This window comes from Lactuca saligna, chromosome 3 (genome assembly GCF_052625555.1).
Source record: "Lactuca saligna cultivar CGN05327 chromosome 3, ASM5262555v1, whole genome shotgun sequence".
Classification (NCBI taxonomy): Eukaryota; Viridiplantae; Streptophyta; class Magnoliopsida; order Asterales; family Asteraceae; genus Lactuca; species Lactuca saligna.
In genome coordinates this window covers 22,199,197-22,219,435 of record NC_136419.1, presented here as the reverse complement: position 1 = coordinate 22,219,435, position 20,239 = coordinate 22,199,197, and the positions used below count along the sequence as shown (strand labels likewise).

Below are 20,239 nucleotides of genomic sequence, written 5' to 3'. Positions count from 1 at the left end.
AGCCAACGAGGTCTAAATGAGAGTTGAAGATCTCATTAATAGGAACTCAATGGTAAAAAGACGGACAAAAATGGAGCTCGTATGCGAAAGTTATGGACGAAGCTTAGTCCCTACTTTTCGAGCGCGGCGAATTCGATACAGTTTTGTAAATCCGAGATAGAATGAGAATTAGCCAACGAGGTCTAAATGAAAGTTGAAGATCTCATTAATAGGAACTCAACGGTAAAAAGACAGACAAAAACGGAGCTCGTATGCAAAAGTTACGGACGAAGCTTAGAGACTACTTTACTATAAAACTCCTATAAATACAAGGGTGAACTACTCATATTTTCTTCACACCATAAGCCTCTCTTTCTCTCTCTAACTTCTCTCTAGACTCCCTAAACCCCTCCCAAGTCTACGGAACCTCCCTAGCACGAGAAGAAAGCCCCGGAGCGCCCGACGGCTCCGAGAAGAAAAGCTTCCGGCTTGGAAACGCTGCTCCAGCGAAGCCCGATTTTTAATAAAAACTCGTTGTAAGTGAGCTATGCCTATACCATATTTAATATAGATTTTATTTAATTATAGTAACATTATTAGGACCTTAAAATAATTATTTGGGCTATTATTATGAGTTATATTGAGTGTTATTTAACGCTTATATAATAGTAATAATAGCTAAACTATTAATTAGTCGTGGTTAACGTTAAAAACTAAACCCTAGTGGTATTGATACTAGGTTTTGTCGAGGAAAATTGTTTTGAGATAACGAAGTGCTGTCTGAGTTCGGAATCACCACCAAATCAGGTGAGTGCATAGTCCTTTCATCTTACACATAGATATGAAGTATTTTATATAAACTACGTGCTATGTGTGCATATTATCTGAATACTTGCTGTCTATGCTGGATGAACGTTTTATACATGTTTTAAAGGATTTAAACTGTATACGTATTTTATATATACGAATATGTTGGGTATGATGATGGGTAGATAAATGATGAGAGATAGAAGATGATGTGAGTATACATTGGCAGCTATAGACTTAGTGCCTATGGGACAAACACAGGTAGCTATGGACTTAGTACCTGTTAGACGTTGGTAGCTATGGATTTAGTACCTATTGAACATTGGTAGCTATGGACTTAGTACCTATTAGATAAAGACTGGTAGCTATGGATTTAGTACCCGATGAATAGACTATAGCAACTATGGAATTAGTGCTTTATGAACGAACATTGGCAGCTATGGATTTAGTGCCAGTCCTAGAACCCTGGAAGTAAGGGACTTCGGAATAAACGAATGAAGGATAGATGACTCTTAGGTTAAATCCTTAAAGAGTAAAGAAGATAATGGGGATGGGTAATTGGGTTGATTGTTTGATTAAACATAATAATTATATTATTGTGGGTTGAAAACCCTATGTACTCACCAGGTTTCCCAACCTGACCCACTCAGTTTATGTATACCACAGGTGACGAAATGAAGTGACATTACACTGAGAGATTTAAAGAGATGTAGATCACTAGTGCAAATAATTGTAAGTTCTGTTTATGCTTATGTTTCTGTATTAACGATGACATCCCAAATGTTTTAAGATGAATAAAAATACGTTTCTTCGAAAAAATTTTAATAATGTATTTATTGTGTTTTTCTGGGAACAAATTCCGCAACCTTTTTATAAAATGAAGTACTCTGATTTTCATAAAGCATAAAGAAAATCGGTCTTTTCTGGCCGTGATTTTGGGGATGTCACACAGATTGACCTATTCCATCTGCGATTTTACCCCTATATATACAGAAAAAAAAAAAAAATTAAAAGCACATGCGAATGTACAAGCACCTAAAGCACAGCTGTGCTTTAGGTGCTTGTACATTCGCAGATGAGATGATCATTTCGCAGATGGGGCATCTCCATCTGTGAAATCGTTGGCTAATTTTGTAATTTTGATTTTTTTTTTTGGTTATTTTTGTAATGTCATTAGTGTAAATGACTATTTTCGTCACTTTCTCTTGGATTTATAATTAGGAATAACCTTTTTTTTTTGATAGCTCGATTTTTTTCAAGGAGTAGCACCGCAACATAAAATAGGAAAAAAAAATAGAATTCTTTTACACTATTGACAAAATTTAGGGGTAATTTGTGGTACCCGAGTTCCTTCCTAGGCTGCCTATGATATATATTTGTGAAATATCCATGTATGATTACTAATATATTGTTTTATATGATTCGTGTGATATCTATGTTTGATTATTAATATATTGTTTTATATCCTTATTTCTATAAGACAAATAATTAAATGACTTAATTTTGAACCAAACCACACTCGTTGGTAATCATACTAAAACAAAAAGTCTATAAAGGCACATGTTGTCCTTGAATTTATGAAAATATATTACCTTAGATATAAACACATAATGAAAAATTATCTGAATTTCATTAATCCCTAATCTAATAAATGTATAGTTTTAATTTTTTTGTCAAGTGTGATTCTAATACAACTTCTCATTAATATTATATCATATGTCATGTAGATATATTAGGCAACTCATTTCAAAATTCTAATTTACATTTTCAAATTATATGTTAAATTTGAAGTTATAATAAGTTTAAAATTTTGATATATCTCTTAATTAATAATTTATTTAAAATAATTGATTAAAAAAGTTTAGTTTTTATTTTAAAAGTTTAATTAATTGTATAACTATGATTCCCATTAATTATAAACTAATGTATATATAAAATATTGTCATATAACAATGGTTATATGTCCTTATCTAGTAAAAACCTATTACCATGGTTTCACGAGCACCCATATACTCTTCATGAATGTTCATAAACTCGTCAAATAAACCTAATAAATTATTAGAGAATAACTTCCTCATGAATGGTGAATGATATTCCATTGATTAAGAATACATAAAGAATGAAACAACTCATAAATTCAACCACCACATAGACCATACAAACAATGTTTTAAAACCCGGGTTGATCCGGCCGGTTCAACCGGTTGGACCGTGACCCGGGGTAGAAGGCGGGTCAATTGCGACCTGTTTTATATAAAAATACGAACCGGATCGAACCGGCCGGGTTTCCTCTAAACCGCGGTTCAACCGCTTATGTCGAACCAGTTAAAACCGGATTGACCCGTTTTAATAAGGTTTGGATAGTTGGAAACATGTAACGAACGCCAAAACAACGAGTCGTTTGCGGTTTCTTTAATGTTTTTCAATGTTTTTAAATATTTAAACTTTGTGGACATTAAATTGTTGGTTTTATATGGTTATGCATTATGCATGAAAGTAAAAATATATAAAAATAGAAAAAGACCATAAACCGGGTTGACCCGGCGGTTCAACCGATTGATCCGGTTGACCCATGAACCGGTCACCATACCGGGTCAACCAAAAACCCGGGTTTTAAAACATTACATACAACACTAATTGCAATGGGGTGAAGACCAAAGACCCGTATACCAGTAACGATTAGAGGCTAAAACTGATCATTCATGGTTTGTAGCCACAATGAAACAACTCATAAAAAATGTATACTTAATCCAATAAATATTTTTTATTTAATTTTATCAAGCATCAAAATAATGTTTGTTAACAGTAACAAACTGTAACAATCAAGATAAACACCTTAAATAAGTAATTTCAAACACCCCGTAATAAACTTAACTTTACGGTGCTAAAAGGAGAAACCAAAATCATATAAAAACCGTCAATAAAGGACAATCTATATCAAAAGATCCCCTTTAAAACAAAAGTAAAGATAAATAGATAATAATTAACTGTATGGATTATTTTTTGCAGTTTACTCTAAAAGAATCGCAAGCCTTCACATTATTACATATACTTGAATTGTATCTTTTTATTTTATTTTATTTTATTTATTTATTTATTTTTTTTTTTTTTGAGTTATCGTTGAACTAATTATTGGATTCGAAGGTGTCAACTGTCAAAGTAAAGATATGTATTTCTGGTAAACAGTTAGATTTGTTAAGCATTTATAGCATGATTCTGTGAAGATTTATAAGTTGGGGATCGTTTTTGTCTAGTTAAATCTTGTATCTCACTTTGCTTACACACTTAGCATATTGTTCATGCGGCATTGTAGATGAAAGGTCTAAAGGTAAAGGTGAAGCTTAAGCAAGAAAGAGTAGTGTTAAATGTATAGCCAAGTAATACAGTTTGATTTTTTTTTTTTTTAAATTTTATCCAATGCAATTGTCATCGGATCTTAACAGGAAGGATACGGATTTGATACAGCAGCCATCAGTCTCCCTTGCTATTAATTCCCAGAAATTAGAAGGATAACTTAACATGTCTCCGATGGGAGGTTGAAAGAAAGATAAGGCGAATGTGAAACAGGATTTGCCACCCCAACATAATTTCGCAATTTACCGAAATAGTTTCCCAAGGATTGCGATGCAATTTGCTCCACTGAAACCCAATCCAGTCTATCCACTGCCTGCCACATGTTTGACAATTTGCCCAAGTGAATGAAGATCAACATATGCCTCTGGTTGCTATTTTATCGCAGATAACAAACGATTGGCTTTGATTGCGCGCAATTTAAACTACAGACACGAAACAACATCATCTCCACGTGTTCCAATGCCATCATTTTCCTCACTCCAAATTGTTGGTGCGTAATCTGTCGTAATCTAAGCACTCACCCACCATCTCAGATCTGGGATCTTTTGTATTTTCCTTTTGGTGACTCAACTATACACACACAGTCGTATCTAGCCCTTCAATTTGAACATAATTTTAATCTTGTTCTTGTTCATAGTCCCATCCTAACATAATAATAATCATTTACGTATTATTGCTCAACCAACTAATATTAGTTCATTTCCTGGTAATAAAAGTTTAACCTTTAATCAAAATTGAGATTAGCAAATCCAGTTTATGGTTTTCATAAACAAAACTGTGTTGCAAAATGGAATCAATGAACGAAATATGAAAATGGGTGTATAGTTTTGGGACCAAAAACATAACTTTTTACCCTTTCTTGATGACATGTGACTAGGAGAGCATGTGAGGCCAGTGTATTCCAGTGAACCCCTTTATCACCACCACCCCGACTCCCCCCACCATGAATCAACAAGAAAAGAAACCAAGAAGAACATAGCATTGAAGCTCTTTCTTTCTTTTTTTCTCTTTCTTTCTTTCTCTCATCGACTTGAATATTCTTGATTACAGCTTGAATCATTCAAGTTCGATAGCATCCATCACACACAATGGAGCGTGCACGAAGGCTAGCAAACAAAGCCATCCTCGGGCGCCTGGTTTCACAAACCAAACAAAACCCATCATCCCCTGCGCTCTATTCGCCTTCAAGGTATGTCTCCTCTTTGACTCCATACGTATGTAGTGGTAGTGGCAGTGGCAGAAACGTTAGATCAGAAAGAACCAGTAATGGGTTCGGTTCGCAAGTTCGATCTATATCAGTAGATGCATTAAAACCAAGTGACACCTTCCCACGCCGCCATAACTCCGCCACCCCAGACGAACAAACCAAAATGGCCGAATTTGTCGGTTTTCCAAATCTCGATTCCCTCATTGACGCCACTGTACCCAAATCAATCCGTCTCGAATCGATGAAATTCCCTAAGTTCGATGAAGGCTTAACCGAATCCCAAATGATCGCACACATGCAAGATTTAGCTTCCAAGAATAAGATCTACAAGTCCTTCATCGGTATGGGATACTACAACACATCTGTTCCTCCAGTCATTCTAAGAAACATCATGGAAAACCCTGGTTGGTATACACAGTACACTCCATATCAGGCGGAAATTGCTCAGGGACGTTTAGAATCCCTTCTCAATTTCCAGACCATGATCACCGACCTCACCGGTTTACCCATGTCAAACGCTTCCCTACTCGATGAAGGAACTGCAGCTGCTGAAGCTATGGCGATGTGTAACAACATCCAAAAGGGTAAAAAGAAAACCTTTATCATCGCAAGTAACTGCCACCCACAAACAATCGAAATCTGTAAAACCAGAGCAGATGGGTTTGATCTTAAAGTCATCACTTCTGATCTCAAGGATTTCGATTACTCATCTGGTGATGTGTGTGGAGTTCTTGTTCAGTATCCAGGGACCGAAGGTGAGTTGTTGGACTATGGTGAGTTCATCAAGAACGCACATGCAAACGGTGTGAAAGTAGTCATGGCTACTGATTTGTTAGCTCTGACTGTGTTGAAACCTCCTGGTGAGTTTGGAGCCGATATTGTTGTGGGTTCTGCTCAAAGATTCGGTGTCCCAATGGGTTATGGAGGTCCACACGCAGCCTTTTTAGCAACTTCCCAGGAATATAAAAGAATGATGCCCGGAAGAATCATCGGTGTCAGTGTGGATTCTTCCGGAAAGCCGGCTTTACGTATGGCCATGCAGACAAGAGAACAGCATATTAGAAGAGACAAAGCAACCAGCAACATCTGCACAGCTCAGGTATAAATTAAATCCTTCAAGTGTAGAAAATGTAATTTTGAGATTCATGAAGGTGTTTTGTTAAAATATATTTATATATATAGGCATTGCTTGCGAACATGGCTGCTATGTTTGGTATCTACCATGGACCAGAAGGGTTAAAGACGATTGCACAGAGAGTTCATGGTCTTGCTGCAACTTTTGCTGCTGGGTTGAAGAAGCTTGGAACAGTTCAAGTTCAAGAACTTCCCTTTTTTGACACTGTGAAGATAACATGTGCTGATTCAAGTTTAATAGCTGAAGAAGCTGATAAACATCAGATGAATCTTCGTATTGTTGATAAAAACACTGTAAGTATGTTTTTTATGTTACCAAAAGTACTATATCTATGTTCTTAAGCTTATGGTCAAATATGTTCCTGCTTCTCTCAGATCACTGTCTCTTTTGATGAGACAACAACGATTGAAGATGTTGATAATTTGTTCAAAGTTTTCGCCTTGGGAAAACCCGTGAGTTTGTCCTTTCTTTTGATATAACAAATAACAAATCTTTATATAAATCAAGAAACTTGATTCTTGATTCTTGATTCTAGGTGACATTCAGTGCCACGTCACTTGCACCAGAGGTTCAGGATGTTATCCCTTCCGGACTTGTCAGGGAGACTCCATATCTGACTCATTCGATTTTCAACACGTATGATTCTTTTTTCAAAACTTAGTAACTTTTTTAACATGTAAAAAGCTTTTCCTGATTCTTTATTTATTTATTTTAGTTACCATACGGAGCATGAGCTACTAAGATACATTAGTAAGCTTCAGTCAAAGGATCTGTCATTATGCCACAGTATGATTCCTCTGGGATCTTGCACCATGAAGCTTAATGCAACTACAGAGATGATGCCTGTGACATGGCCAGCCTTTGCAGATATGCATCCTTTTGCTCCTACACCACAGGCACAGGGGTATCAGGTAATCATACCTTTCTAATTTTGACTTAAATTTCCAAATTACATTTCTCTTGACTTTTTTTTAACCTAACATAAAATATCTTGCAGGAAATGTTCAAGAATTTGGGTGACTTGTTGTGTACCATAACCGGATTTGACTCTTTCTCTTTGCAACCAAATGCTGGAGCTGCAGGAGAATATGCTGGGCTGATGGTTATCCGAGCTTATCATATGGTATATGCTATAAACTATACCCTTTTATATAATCATATATAAAAAGTCAAAGTCATTGACTTTGGTCAACTATAGGCGAGAGGAGATCATCATCGTAATGTATGCATCATCCCTGTGTCTGCACATGGAACAAATCCTGCAAGTGCTGCTATGTGTGGAATGAAAATTATTACTGTGGGAACTGACTCCAAAGGTAATATCAATATTGAAGAGGTGCGCAAGGCTGCCGAGGCAAACAAAGAGTATCTATCTGCTCTTATGGTAACCATTTTTTTTTTTTTTTTTTTTTTTTTTTTATTTATCAAAACATATAAAAATATATTCGTAACTAAAGTAAATTCTCTTTTTTTAGGTTACCTATCCTTCTACTCATGGAGTTTATGAGGAGGGTATTGATGAGATTTGCAAGATCATTCATGACAATGGAGGTCAAGTCTACATGGATGGAGCTAACATGAATGCACAGGTACATCAACATTACACTTCTTGTGTCATTTTAATTTAGTTAAAACATCATAAAAATTATTTGGTTTTTTATTTATTACAGGTTGGATTAACAAGTCCAGGGTGGATTGGGGCTGATGTTTGTCATCTAAACCTTCACAAGACATTTTGCATTCCACATGGTGGTGGTGGGCCCGGAATGGGCCCCATTGGTGTGAAGAAACACTTGGCACCCTACTTGCCTTCACACCCTGTGGTAAGACAAAGCAATAATTTTTTTTAGTTTGATGTTTATGTGTAACTAGAGTAATATGTTGTTGAGTTCATAATTTAATTGTAAATGTAAATCTTGATTTAAAGGTTGCAACTGGAGGTATACCAGCCCCTGAACACAGTAAGCCACTTGGCACGATTTCAGCAGCACCTTGGGGTTCAGCACTTATCTTGCCTATATCATATACATACATTGCCATGATGGGATCTCAAGGGCTTACAGATGCATCCAAGATAGCTATCTTGAATGCAAACTATATGGCAAAACGTCTTGAGGTCTCTTTTCCTTATTCATTAAGAATAAATATATAATCTAATTGTCGAGGAGGTCTTACTTTTTTTTATTTCCTTTGGGATTAATTACATTGCAGAGTCACTATCCCATTCTTTTCCGTGGTGTGAATGGAACAGTTGCCCATGAGTTCATCGTTGATTTGAGACCCTTGAAAGTAAGTTATAATATTATTTTTTGTTAAGTCAAAAAGAAATAGCAACTAACTCGACTCATATTCATATTCATATTCAGACAACTGCTGGAATAGAGCCAGAAGATGTTGCAAAACGTCTGATTGATTACGGGTTTCATGGTCCAACTATGTCATGGCCAGTTCCAGGAACACTCATGATTGAACCCACTGAAAGTGAAAGCAAGGTAAATTATAAAAAAAATATATATATAAAAAAAAAAAAAAAAGAGTAAAGTTTCTTTAAAAATTATAATGTTTTTTTTCCTTTCCTTTCATTTTATAATTTATATAACATAACATGTGGAATTTTTGAGTTGTAGGCTGAGTTGGACAGGTTTTGTGATGCTTTGATCTCCATTAGACAAGAAATAGCAGAAATTGAGAAAGGAACAGTGGACATCAACAACAATGTCATCAAGGTAGTTATAGATTTATAGCAATAACTATGTTTCAGTGTTTTTGGATGAAGAATTATATTATTAGGGATAATGATGGAAATTACAAAATTTGTAGGGAGCACCTCATCCACCACAACTACTCATGGCTGATAAGTGGACAAAACCATACTCCAGAGAATATGCAGCTTACCCTGCCCCATGGCTTCGTGCTGCTAAGTTCTGGCCCACTACATGTTCGTCTCTCTTTCTTTCTCTCTCATGGATAAATTTTTATCTGAATAATTATTATTATTTGAATCTTGAATTGTTGATTGATGTGGTTAAAGATTGATTAACTATGGTTGGGTTAATTACGTGTGACAGGCCGTGTGGACAATGTGTATGGTGATCGGAACCTGATCTGCACCCTTCAGCCACCACAGGAGTATGAAGAGAAAGCTGAAGCTACTGCTTAAGGAATAAGAAGCTATACATGTGAATGATGTGATGTGGTTTTAAGGTTCTTTTTCAGCTTTATACTTAAATCTTGTTCTTGTATATACTTGTTTCGTATTTGTAAGCCTTATATGGCTGCTGGCTTTTTATGGTATTATTCATGTAAAATCATGGTGACCAGCTGCTCTTAATTATAGCAATTTCTTGTCATGATGATGTATAGATTTCACTTGTTGTGAAAGATACCATCTTAACCTCTTTTTATCATATTTACAACAATTTTAGCTATTTAATGATTCGATCAAACACTCTTTCAACACCACTTTATCACAAAAATTAGTACAATTTTAGCTATTGAATGATTGAATCAAACACTCTTTTAAAACTTTCAGTTCCTAACAACATTAATAAGTTTAATATTATTTAAAAGCATATTGTTTAACCTTCAATGATAAATTAATATCATAATATGATAAACATTGAGTGTCAAAAGTGACTTTTTGTCCTAGTGTGTAATTGCAATCAGATTTTGACCTGTGGAAACTAAGTTTTATATTGTTTTACGACATTTCAAGCCAACAATAGCCGACATATTCACCTGAATGCATTTATTTGCATGCCCAAACTTTAAAATAATAAATAATAAAATAATAGAAAACACATGGTGTGCAATAAAGAAACCCGTACTTATTTATTTAAAGAGGCTGAGAATCGCACTTTAAAGGTTACATTATTGTTATTTTTGATTTTACAAGTTTGGTTTATGCATATTTAATTTCGTTTTAATATAGAAACCTATAATAAATAAAATCATTTCGAATTTGAGTGATGAAAAACAGGTTCGGAACTATGAACTAAGTTTTGAGAATATATTGATCCATGAACGAAAACTAGGTCATAATTTAATTTTTTGGGTTTGTTGATCACCATATATAATAATAGATCAAATCAATTGATTAATTAAATTCTTTTTCTATTTATTAAAATTAAATCAAACTTAACGTTGATAGCCCCATAAGGGACTCGGTGAATTCAACTGCAACATTTATATAAATTATGTTTTTAATTTTATTTTGAGTAAATTACACGAATGATCCCTATGGTTTGGGGTAATTTGCATGATTGGTCCCTAACTTATTATTTTAACTCGGAAGGTCCCTGTTGTTTGTTTTTGTTATGCGTTTGGTCCCTACTATTTGTTTTTGTTACGTGTTTAGTCCCTATCTTAGCTAAAAATACTATTATTTAAATATGAAAAAATGTTAGGGTAGGTGATATAATGTGAGGGGTGGGGTTGGAGGTGTGTTTATTTAAATAAATTAAAAAAAATCAAGGGCAAAATAGTCTTTTTAGGTATGACGGGACCAAGCGCGTAACAAAAACAAACAATAGGGACCTTCCGAGTTAAAAAAATAAGTTAAGGACCAAACACGCAAATTACCATAAACCATAGGGACCATTCGTGTAATTTACTCTTTTATTTTCGACATTATATGTTAAGCAATTTTTGGCAAATACTATTTTGAATCTTGCCAATATTTGTATCATGATATCAAAAATTATGACTATGAGAGAAGTCAAGTTTTTATACTTTGAGGTTCTTTAAAATATATATATATATATATATATATATATATATATATATATATATATATATATATATATATATATATATATATATATATATATATATATATATATATATACACACGAGCAACAACTCTTCTAATTAAAATTGAGGGTCATAAGGTTTGTCTTGTATGAGGGATCGGGATTGAAGTGTAATTACTATTTAGTTTAAAAGATGAGATTTGACTGTCTTTTATCAAAGGGTCTAAAGATAATGGCAAGCAGAAGAGTTGATAATTGAGTTCCATTATTATGAGTATTAAATTGAAAAAGACTCGTTGAAAATCTGAGATAGAAAACAAAGACTTTTGCCGACACAAACATACATGAAGGTTTCGAAGATGGTGGGAAGTGGATTCTTAAATAAGAAGAAAAGCCGTAACTTTATTTTTTTTTTAGAACTTTGGTTCCCTGATATATTGCTACTTAGGCTATGAAAACTATATTATTTTTTGAGTTTTTTTTAGATTGTTATCTTTAGTTAGTAAAAAAAATAAACTTATAAACTGATATTTTAAAAAACTATTCAGTCTAACCTTTCAATTCATCGGGTTTATGAAGTCTCTTTAAAAAAAAATTCTTTCAAAAGTATCTTTTTTGTACAAGTACTTTTGTAATTAGCCAATATTTTATGTTTTCATTAATGGTTAAATGTTGTTATAGACTATCATTTAATAATATTTTGACAGTAAAAATTTACAAAAACAAATAAAACAAAATTAATATTAAATACGTCTCCAGCGACTATTTCCAGAACCTCTAGAACTTAAATACAAAAGACTTAAATTGTTCGGTTTATTAGAGAAAATTAACTTCCTCTTTGTTTTTCTTTAAAAAAATACAATAAATGTTCATTTTAAAATGTTTATGAAATATTATTATTTTAATTTTTGACAATTTATATTAGTATGGCCTGTATCGACATATTAAATATGAAATAGATAAATCTTTTATATATATATATATATATATATATATATATATATATATATATATATATATATATATATATATATATATAGGGTTAGGTTCATTTGAGACCATCTATATTTTGTGAGACCGTGAGACGCATTTTTTTATTTTTTTTTATTTTTTTTAGTTAATTCATGTTCTGAAAATAATATTTAAAAAAAGAATTTTTTGATTTTTTCATTTATTTTGCATTTTAAAATTATTTTTAGAATATGTACAGTGTAATATTATATTTAGAATATTTCACGTATTTTTCAAAAAAAATAGAATTTTTTTTATTTTTTTATTATTTTTTGTAGTTAATTCAAGTTCCGAAAATAATATTTAAAAAAAGAATTTTTAGATTTTTCCATTTATTTTTCATTTTAAAATTATTTTTTAGAATATGTCAGTGTAATATTCTATTTAGAATATTTCACGTATTTTTCAAAAAAAAAAAACGGATTTTTTTTATTTTATTTTTATATTTTTTTTAGTTAATTCAAGTTCCGAAAATAATATTTAAAAAAAGAATTTTTGGATTTTTCTATTTATTTTGCATTTTAAAATTATTTTTAGATTTGGTCTCACGGTCTCACAAAATTAGAATGGTCTCAAATAAACCTGAACATATATATATATATATATATATATATATATATATATATATATATATAAACAATATCATTTTAATATAAATAATACAAAACTATTATTTTGTATTTATTTTATCTTATTGAATGAAATGTATGACTTAAATGTTTTGTACTAATACAAAACTATATTTAAAATGTCATTGTATATTAGTTTATACTATATTTAAAATATCACTTTATATTATTATATATATATTTTTTTCTGTTATCAATTAGTTTATCACCTTTCAACTAATAACTAATATTTATATTTTCGACTAGTCTATCAATATATATATATATATATATATATATAAAAAGAGAGAGAAAAAAAAAAAAAAAGAGAGGAAGGGGGAGGTTGTCAAAGCGCCTATAAACATTGTTTTATTTAACTCTAAGTTTAGTGTTTTAATATATTTTTTCAACTATCATGGGCTAATATTTCGTATTGTAGGATTTTATTCGGTGGTCTATTTAAGACAAAATTACAAAAATGGTCCCTGTAGTTTACTAAAAGTCACAAACTTAGCTCCTATAATTTTTTTTGATGCAAATGGTCCTTGTGGTTTGCAAAACTTGCAAGGATGATCCTTTTTACTAACTCCGTTAAAATACCACTATTAGTGCATCCAATGTGAGGGTGTTTTAGTCTTTTCAAGTATAAGAGGGACTGAATGCGTTTCACTTTCAGGTTCTGGAAGAAATTTCATGAGGAGTTGGGTACGCGGTTGCATTTTAGTACCGCATATCACCCACAGACTGACGGGCAGAGTGAGCGGACAATTCAGACACTCGAGGATATGCTCCGAGCATGTGTTTTGGATTTTGGCGGGAGTTGGGACACATATTTGCCCTTGGCAGAGTTTTCGTACAACAACAACTATCATTCGAGCATTGGTATGCCACCATTTGAGTTGTTGTATCGGAGGAGGTGTCGAACCCCCATTTGATGGGGAGAGGTGGGACAACGTGTAATGGGTAGCACGGAGATCGTGCTTCAGACGATTGAGCAGATACAACAGGTTAGGCAGAGGTTGTTGACCGCTCAGAGTCGTCAGAAGAATTATACGGACAGGCGTCGGTTCGAGCTCGAGTTTCAAGTCGGTGACTTCGTACTCTTGAAGGTCTCTCCTTGGAAAGGAGTGATCCGATTCAGGAAGAGGGGCAAGTTGGGGCCTCGATATATTGGACCTTTCAGGGTAATCACGAGGGTAGGCATGGTAGCCTACCGTTTGGAGCTACCTACGGAGTTGGGTCAGATTCACGACACTTTTCACGTGTCACAGTTGAGAAAGTGTATAACCGACGAGTCAGCAGTGGTACCATTAGAGGATATACAGGTGGATGTAGGCCTGAACTATGTTGAGAGACCGATGACAATTAGGGATCGGAAGGTCAAGGTTTTGAGGAACAAGGAAGTGTCTCTAGTGTAGGTGCAGTGGCAGCATAGGAAGGGGTCAGAGTTGACTTGGGAGGCGGAACGCGAGATGCGTGAGCAGCATCCTTAGTTGTTTGTAGAATGAGACTTTGAGGGCGAAGTCTGATTCTAGTGGGGGAGAATTGTAACATCCGGAATCCCAGGTATATTATTATGATATTTTATTTTTTTGAAATTTGTGAAGAAACTCGGCGAGTTGATGCTTATACTCGCCGAGTAGGGTCGCGGTTGATCATACGGGTTCGCGTTGGACTCGGCGAGTCCACACTGTTTAATGAAACCCTAATCCTCCGGGGTTGGAGCCTATTTAAGGGCACTCTTAGCCTTCCATTTCGGCTACCAGTCCCTTGAGAGCACCCTTAGTGAGCTAGATCGTGTGGAAGGAATGAGAAGCCATAATTGATCTTTCTATCTTTGGTTTAGCAAGTAGAAGGTGATCAAGAGCAAGAGGAGACTGAAGGAGGTGTGATTCAAGTGGTTTCAGAGTCCACAGACTTCAACTTGAGGTATTTATTCGGACCTTCTTCAGTTTTGGTATTGAAACTTAGAGTTAGGGTGTTCTAACCTCTTTTGAGGATGTTTATGTGGAGCAATTGATCCCTTATCGAGTTCATGCTTTGGATCTGGACTCAAAGAGGTCCAGAGACCTTAACCCTTGGAGCTTTATGAGTTATCTTGAGAGTAATGAGCTTAGGATGCCATTTTTGGGCTAAAATCTCCAAGTGTTACCATTTAGATGATATATGAGTGTGAAAGTCTGGACTTTACGTGATTATATTGCTTGGGAAGGACAAATCTATGGATTTGAGGAACAGATCTGACCTCAGGAGGTCAAAAGAGTTTGTGCATGGCATGTACTCACCGAGTTGTTCTTGAGACTCGGCGAGTTGAGTCGGGGTAGCCCCGCGATTCTTACCTGGGGACTCGTCGAGTAAAGGGAGAGACTCGACGTGTTAAATGGGACTAAAGAGTTAAGTGGACACAGGTGGACTTGCCGAGTTGCCCAAGTACACTCGCCGAGTCGGGTCAAAGTTTGACCGTTGACTTTGGTTGACTTTTAGGGTTTGGTCAACAACGAGGACCTTTGAGTCAAAGGAGGGGTAAAATGGTCTTTCACCCTTCTGAGGGAGCTTAGAGAAAGTAGAGTCTAGTTCTGAGAGTTATATTTATGAGAATATTACTTTATGTGTTTAGGCGGAGGTTAGATCGTATTCTACCGAGTCAGTGATTTACCGGAACATCTGAGGTGAGTCTTCTCACTATACTGTACCTGGAAAGGTACCTATGTGTGACCGGAAGGTCTGGTATGCTATATGATATATGCATTGTATGTGATTAGTTATCTGTTTTGTATGTGTTATGAATGCTATGCTTGATATGGGCCGGAAGGCGTTATGAGGTAGACCGGAAGGTCAGGGAGTCATGGGTCGGAAGGTCGACACGGGTAGGATCGGAAGGTTTACCGGGTTTGGAAGGAAGTCCCCTGAGACACATGGACCGGAAGGTCATGGCCTGAGACAAATTTACAAAAAGAGTAATAAGGAATATTATTGAGGGTAAATGACACCAAAAAACACTTTTTTTACACAAAAATTCGATTTTGACACCGTGTTTTTTTAGTCAATTTTGACACTATGTTTGCTAATTTGTTACAATTCTGAGCACTTGACTGGTTAATCAGGTTACATGCCGACGTGACATGATGACGTGACATGCTGACATGATATGCTGACGTATCAAAATTGAATTTTTTTTTCTCACAAAAAACACTAAGTTTTCATTTTTTTTTTTATTTTGACACTAAGTTTAATTTTTTCTTTTCAATTTTGACACTATATTTTTTTGTTCCAAATCGAACATCATATTTTCCAATTTTGTTCAATGTTGACAATTTTCTATTTGAAACCGTATAAATATTTTTTTAATACATTTAAACCGTATAAATATTTTTTTTTTCATTTAAAAACCATAGTTTTGTATAAATACAATTTTTTTTACACTCAAACCATATTTTTATGTATAAATATGTATTAGTTATATAAAAATTGTATTTTATATTAAATATGCAACTTTAAAATGTGTTTGAAGGTTTGGAGGCGTGTAGTCGAACAAAACTCGGATATCAAGTTTGCAACCCATCAAATTTTTACATCTTATTAGAAGTTTGTGGTTAGTTTGAGTTTCATGATATAACTAACGTTTTGAATGTAAGAAAAAAAACACGTTATATTTAAATAAAAATGTGGTTTTTAAACGAAAAAAATAAGTTTATACGGTTTAAAATGTAATAAAAAAATATATTTATACGGTTTCAAATAGAAAATAGATAAAATTAAACAAAAATGATTTTCGATTGGAACAAAAAAAACGTAGTGTCAAAATTAAAATAAAAAATTAAACTTAGTGTCAAAATCATAAAAAAGTGAACTTAGTGTTTTTTGTTGAAAAAAAAATCAATTTTGACACGTCAGCATATCATGTTAGCATGTCACGTCATCAAAACTGACACGTCATCATGTAACCTGATTAATCAGTCAAGTGGTCAGAATTGTAACAAATTGGAAAACACAATGTACAAATTGACAAAAAAAAAAAACACTGTGTTAAAATCGAATTTATGTGTAAAAAAAGTGTTTTTTGTGTCATTTACCCTCAATAATATTCATTATTACTCTTTTTGTAAATGTACTCATGAGATCATTTTAATTATACAACTTTTATGATTAAATAATATGTTTATATTTGTTAGTTTTCAAAATTAATAAAGTTTCAAGGTTTAAGATATAAATTAAAAAAATCTAGGGTCTTTTCTAACACTACAACGTAAACTGAAGGTATAAAATTATAATATTACATTTTGTCCATAGATTGATCGACACACTTTGACACGATAATTGAAATGATATATGTCAATTGCCATTTTTAATATATTAAATTGAATAGATGCTGCTGGAACGAGTTAAAAATGAGATATTCCCAAAACACCATATGTTTTTGTAGGATTATAGAAAATAACAAAAAAAAATAATTGTTATTCAACAAAATGACCCCTTATATGAAAGCGAACATTGTGGACTTGATAACCAATGCGTTCTATGCGTTTATGTGGTCCATCCTATTTAAAGAGAATTCAAAATCATATACCTAGTCCATCATATTTAAAGAGAATCCAAAATGTGGTACCCATCATATACGGGAACGTACCCATCATATACAGGAATAACATTTTAGATTCTCTCAACGATTTTGACTGAACAACTAATTGAAGTGGTACGGGTGAAGGTCACAAAAATATAGTCTTGTTGATAATATTGTGTTTGGTTTTATTTCTCAATTTAAACATGAACAATGATTATCGACTACTAGTGGTTTGTCTTATGACAATGCCTCTAGGTTACAATGTATAAAGATACAGAAGAGTTCATCAACTCAACGGAAAAAATCGAAGACACATGTTCCAACTCCAATGGTATATGAACGGCTTTTATTGAACAACAATACCATGAACTTAATTGAAAGTTACATTGACAAGTTTGATGATCACTTTGAGGCCGATTTTGCTGGAAGTTTCGCAGGTCATTCGTTGAATTAATATGTAATTTTATTTAGTTTTCAGTATCCGTTCTAAAGCAATGCAAAACGATACAAGGACGTTACACCATATTACAATGACATTATATTAATTCAGGCAATGCCCTTATATGATTCGTATTAAAGAACATCAAAATAATAAAAAGACTAAAACCCATGTAAACTACACAAAAAAATCATGCCAAATCAACTAAAGTACTATCTTTTGTTTTAATTGATTTTTGCACCTGTGGGAAATATAAGATGTTCCTTTCGGTCATCTTAGCCAACTAATTATGCGTTTCAATAAAATTCTCTTTACACTAGGTATTTCATCGTACTGATAAAAATACCCCACAATCTTGCTCTTCATTTCACAAATTTGGGAGTTTAAGCCATTTGAGCAAAGAATACATCACCATTATTCTTTTGAATAAGTGTTGGAGTTTTGTTGTCCTCAATGATTTTAATTGCAAAAAAAGTTGTCTATAATCCGAAACTTGTACTCTACATGTCCTAAATCCATAGTTCACAATCCAAAATGTACATTTTGTTAGATAAATAACTAAATATACGTTGATGAGACATAGAGTTAGTCTAAAACACCTAATTTTTGACATAATGGTTATTTTCGAAACTGTTTACTATTAGTTTTGGAAGACAAACTATTTAGAGTAAATTACACGAATGGTCCCTATGTTTTGGGGTAATTTACGCACTTGATCTCTAACTTATTTTTTTAACTCGGAAGGTTCCTATGGTTTGTTTTTGTTACGTGTTTGATCCCTACTGTTTATTTTTGTTACATGTTTGGTCCATATCTTATCTAAAAAACTATTATTTAAAGAGAAAAAAATAATGAGGTAGGTGAGATAAGGTGAGAGGGTGGGATTAGGGGTGTTTATTTAAATAAATTAAAAAAATCAAGGGCTTAATAGTCTTTTTGGGTAAGATAGGGACCAAACGCGTAACAAAAACAAACAGTAGGAACCTTCCGAGTTAAAAAAATAAATTATGGACCAAACGTGCAAATTACTCTAAACCATAGGGACCATTCGTGTAATTTACTCAACTATTTATGTCTTCGAAGCATCATTTTACATATTTTTTCCAATAAGTGGTACCATGAAAGTTTGAGTTTCTACCTTGATAAGTGTGTAGTTTCAGAATTATTTATCAAATAGGTGTAGTTTCAAAATTTATAGTTTTTTTTTTTTTTTTTTTAAAAAGAAACTTTATGTTATTAATGTTTATCAAATTTGTTTAAAAAAACAAATTTTTTTGAAAAAAATAATAATGCTTGTTTAGTCAAAAACTTCACTTAAACAACTAAACAATGATAAATATCATGAAAAAGAAGATTTTTATTTTTTTCCAAATGAAGTTTAAAGCATGTTAATAGTATCCAAAGTCCTAACACATGTTTGTATTTTCGTTAATTATTATTCGAATTCTGAAGCATAGTAATTGGTTTTTTACTGCTTAAATTAATAATATATATTTTATTATCTTATTAACGGATAAATAATTAGAGTTTTTCTAATTCATTTCTTGAATAATAGAATGATGAACGGTTTAAATTAATTAATAAATAAAATACAAATTAAATTACATAATATAAAGGGAGATTACATTTTATGAATATATGTTTTATCATATTTACGAACGAAACGGATTATCATCACAAAAATGTTACTGTTAAATACAATATACATTTTCAGTTGTATGCTATAATATTCTCATAATTGATATCATTTTGTATTTGAAATCATAAAATTAAACATAATAAAAGTATAATGGAGGACTAAGGATTATCTATTGATAAGATAAAATTTCTTTACTTTTAACATGTTAGTTTATATAATTGTCATTCTCATCTTTGAAGTCGAATTTTTTATATAATAACGTTTCTTATACATTTTTGTTTGTTGATTTCTTAATATATTAATATATCATATGCACAGACAACAAATTACCGAATTACTATAAGATATTATAAAAGAAAAAATATTTGTAAATAAATTTGATAGATATGAATAAAAAAAATTAAATTAAAGAACATAAGAAATAGAATAAAAGCTGGAAATTTAAGAAAATAATATAAAATTATAAACCTATAACTATTTGATAAATATTTTTAAAACTAGTCTAAAACACCTAATTTTAGACATAATGGTTATTTTCGAAACTGTTTACTATTAGTTTTGGGAGACAAACTATTTATGTCTTCGAAGCGTCATTTTACACATTTTTTCCAATAAGTGGTAACATGAAAGTTTGTTTTGAATTGGTTTCCTTGAACTACCATAATGTTGATAATAGATAAACCATGTTATCAATTTTTTATTTTTCTTTCCAAGTACAAGTTTTAATTTTGTTATGATTTGTTTTTTCA

The 20,239-nt window shown here is 32.7% G+C and overlaps 1 protein-coding gene and 1 long non-coding RNA gene across 2 annotated transcripts; both read left to right on the top strand.

The window, feature by feature from the left end:
* The first annotated feature begins 351 nt into the window (after positions 1-351).
* On the top strand, positions 352-2,171 carry LOC145034740 (uncharacterized). Its single transcript, XR_013678193.1, has 4 exons — positions 352-515; positions 719-786; positions 1,453-1,518; positions 2,031-2,171. It is a non-coding gene; the product is annotated as an uncharacterized LOC145034740 (long non-coding RNA).
* A 2,871-nt stretch (positions 2,172-5,042) lies between these two features.
* Positions 5,043-9,831, top strand: GLDP1 (glycine decarboxylase P-protein 1). Its single transcript, XM_078983246.1, has 15 exons — positions 5,043-6,445; positions 6,529-6,774; positions 6,856-6,933; positions 7,017-7,117; positions 7,197-7,392; positions 7,479-7,604; positions 7,680-7,865; positions 7,957-8,070; positions 8,152-8,304; positions 8,409-8,597; positions 8,693-8,770; positions 8,848-8,973; positions 9,109-9,207; positions 9,302-9,419; positions 9,550-9,831. Exons 1-15 carry the CDS (start codon positions 5,228-5,230, stop codon positions 9,639-9,641), a joined length of 3,120 nt encoding a protein of 1,039 aa, XP_078839372.1. The 5' UTR covers positions 5,043-5,227; the 3' UTR covers positions 9,642-9,831.
* The last annotated feature ends 10,408 nt before the right edge of the window (positions 9,832-20,239 follow it).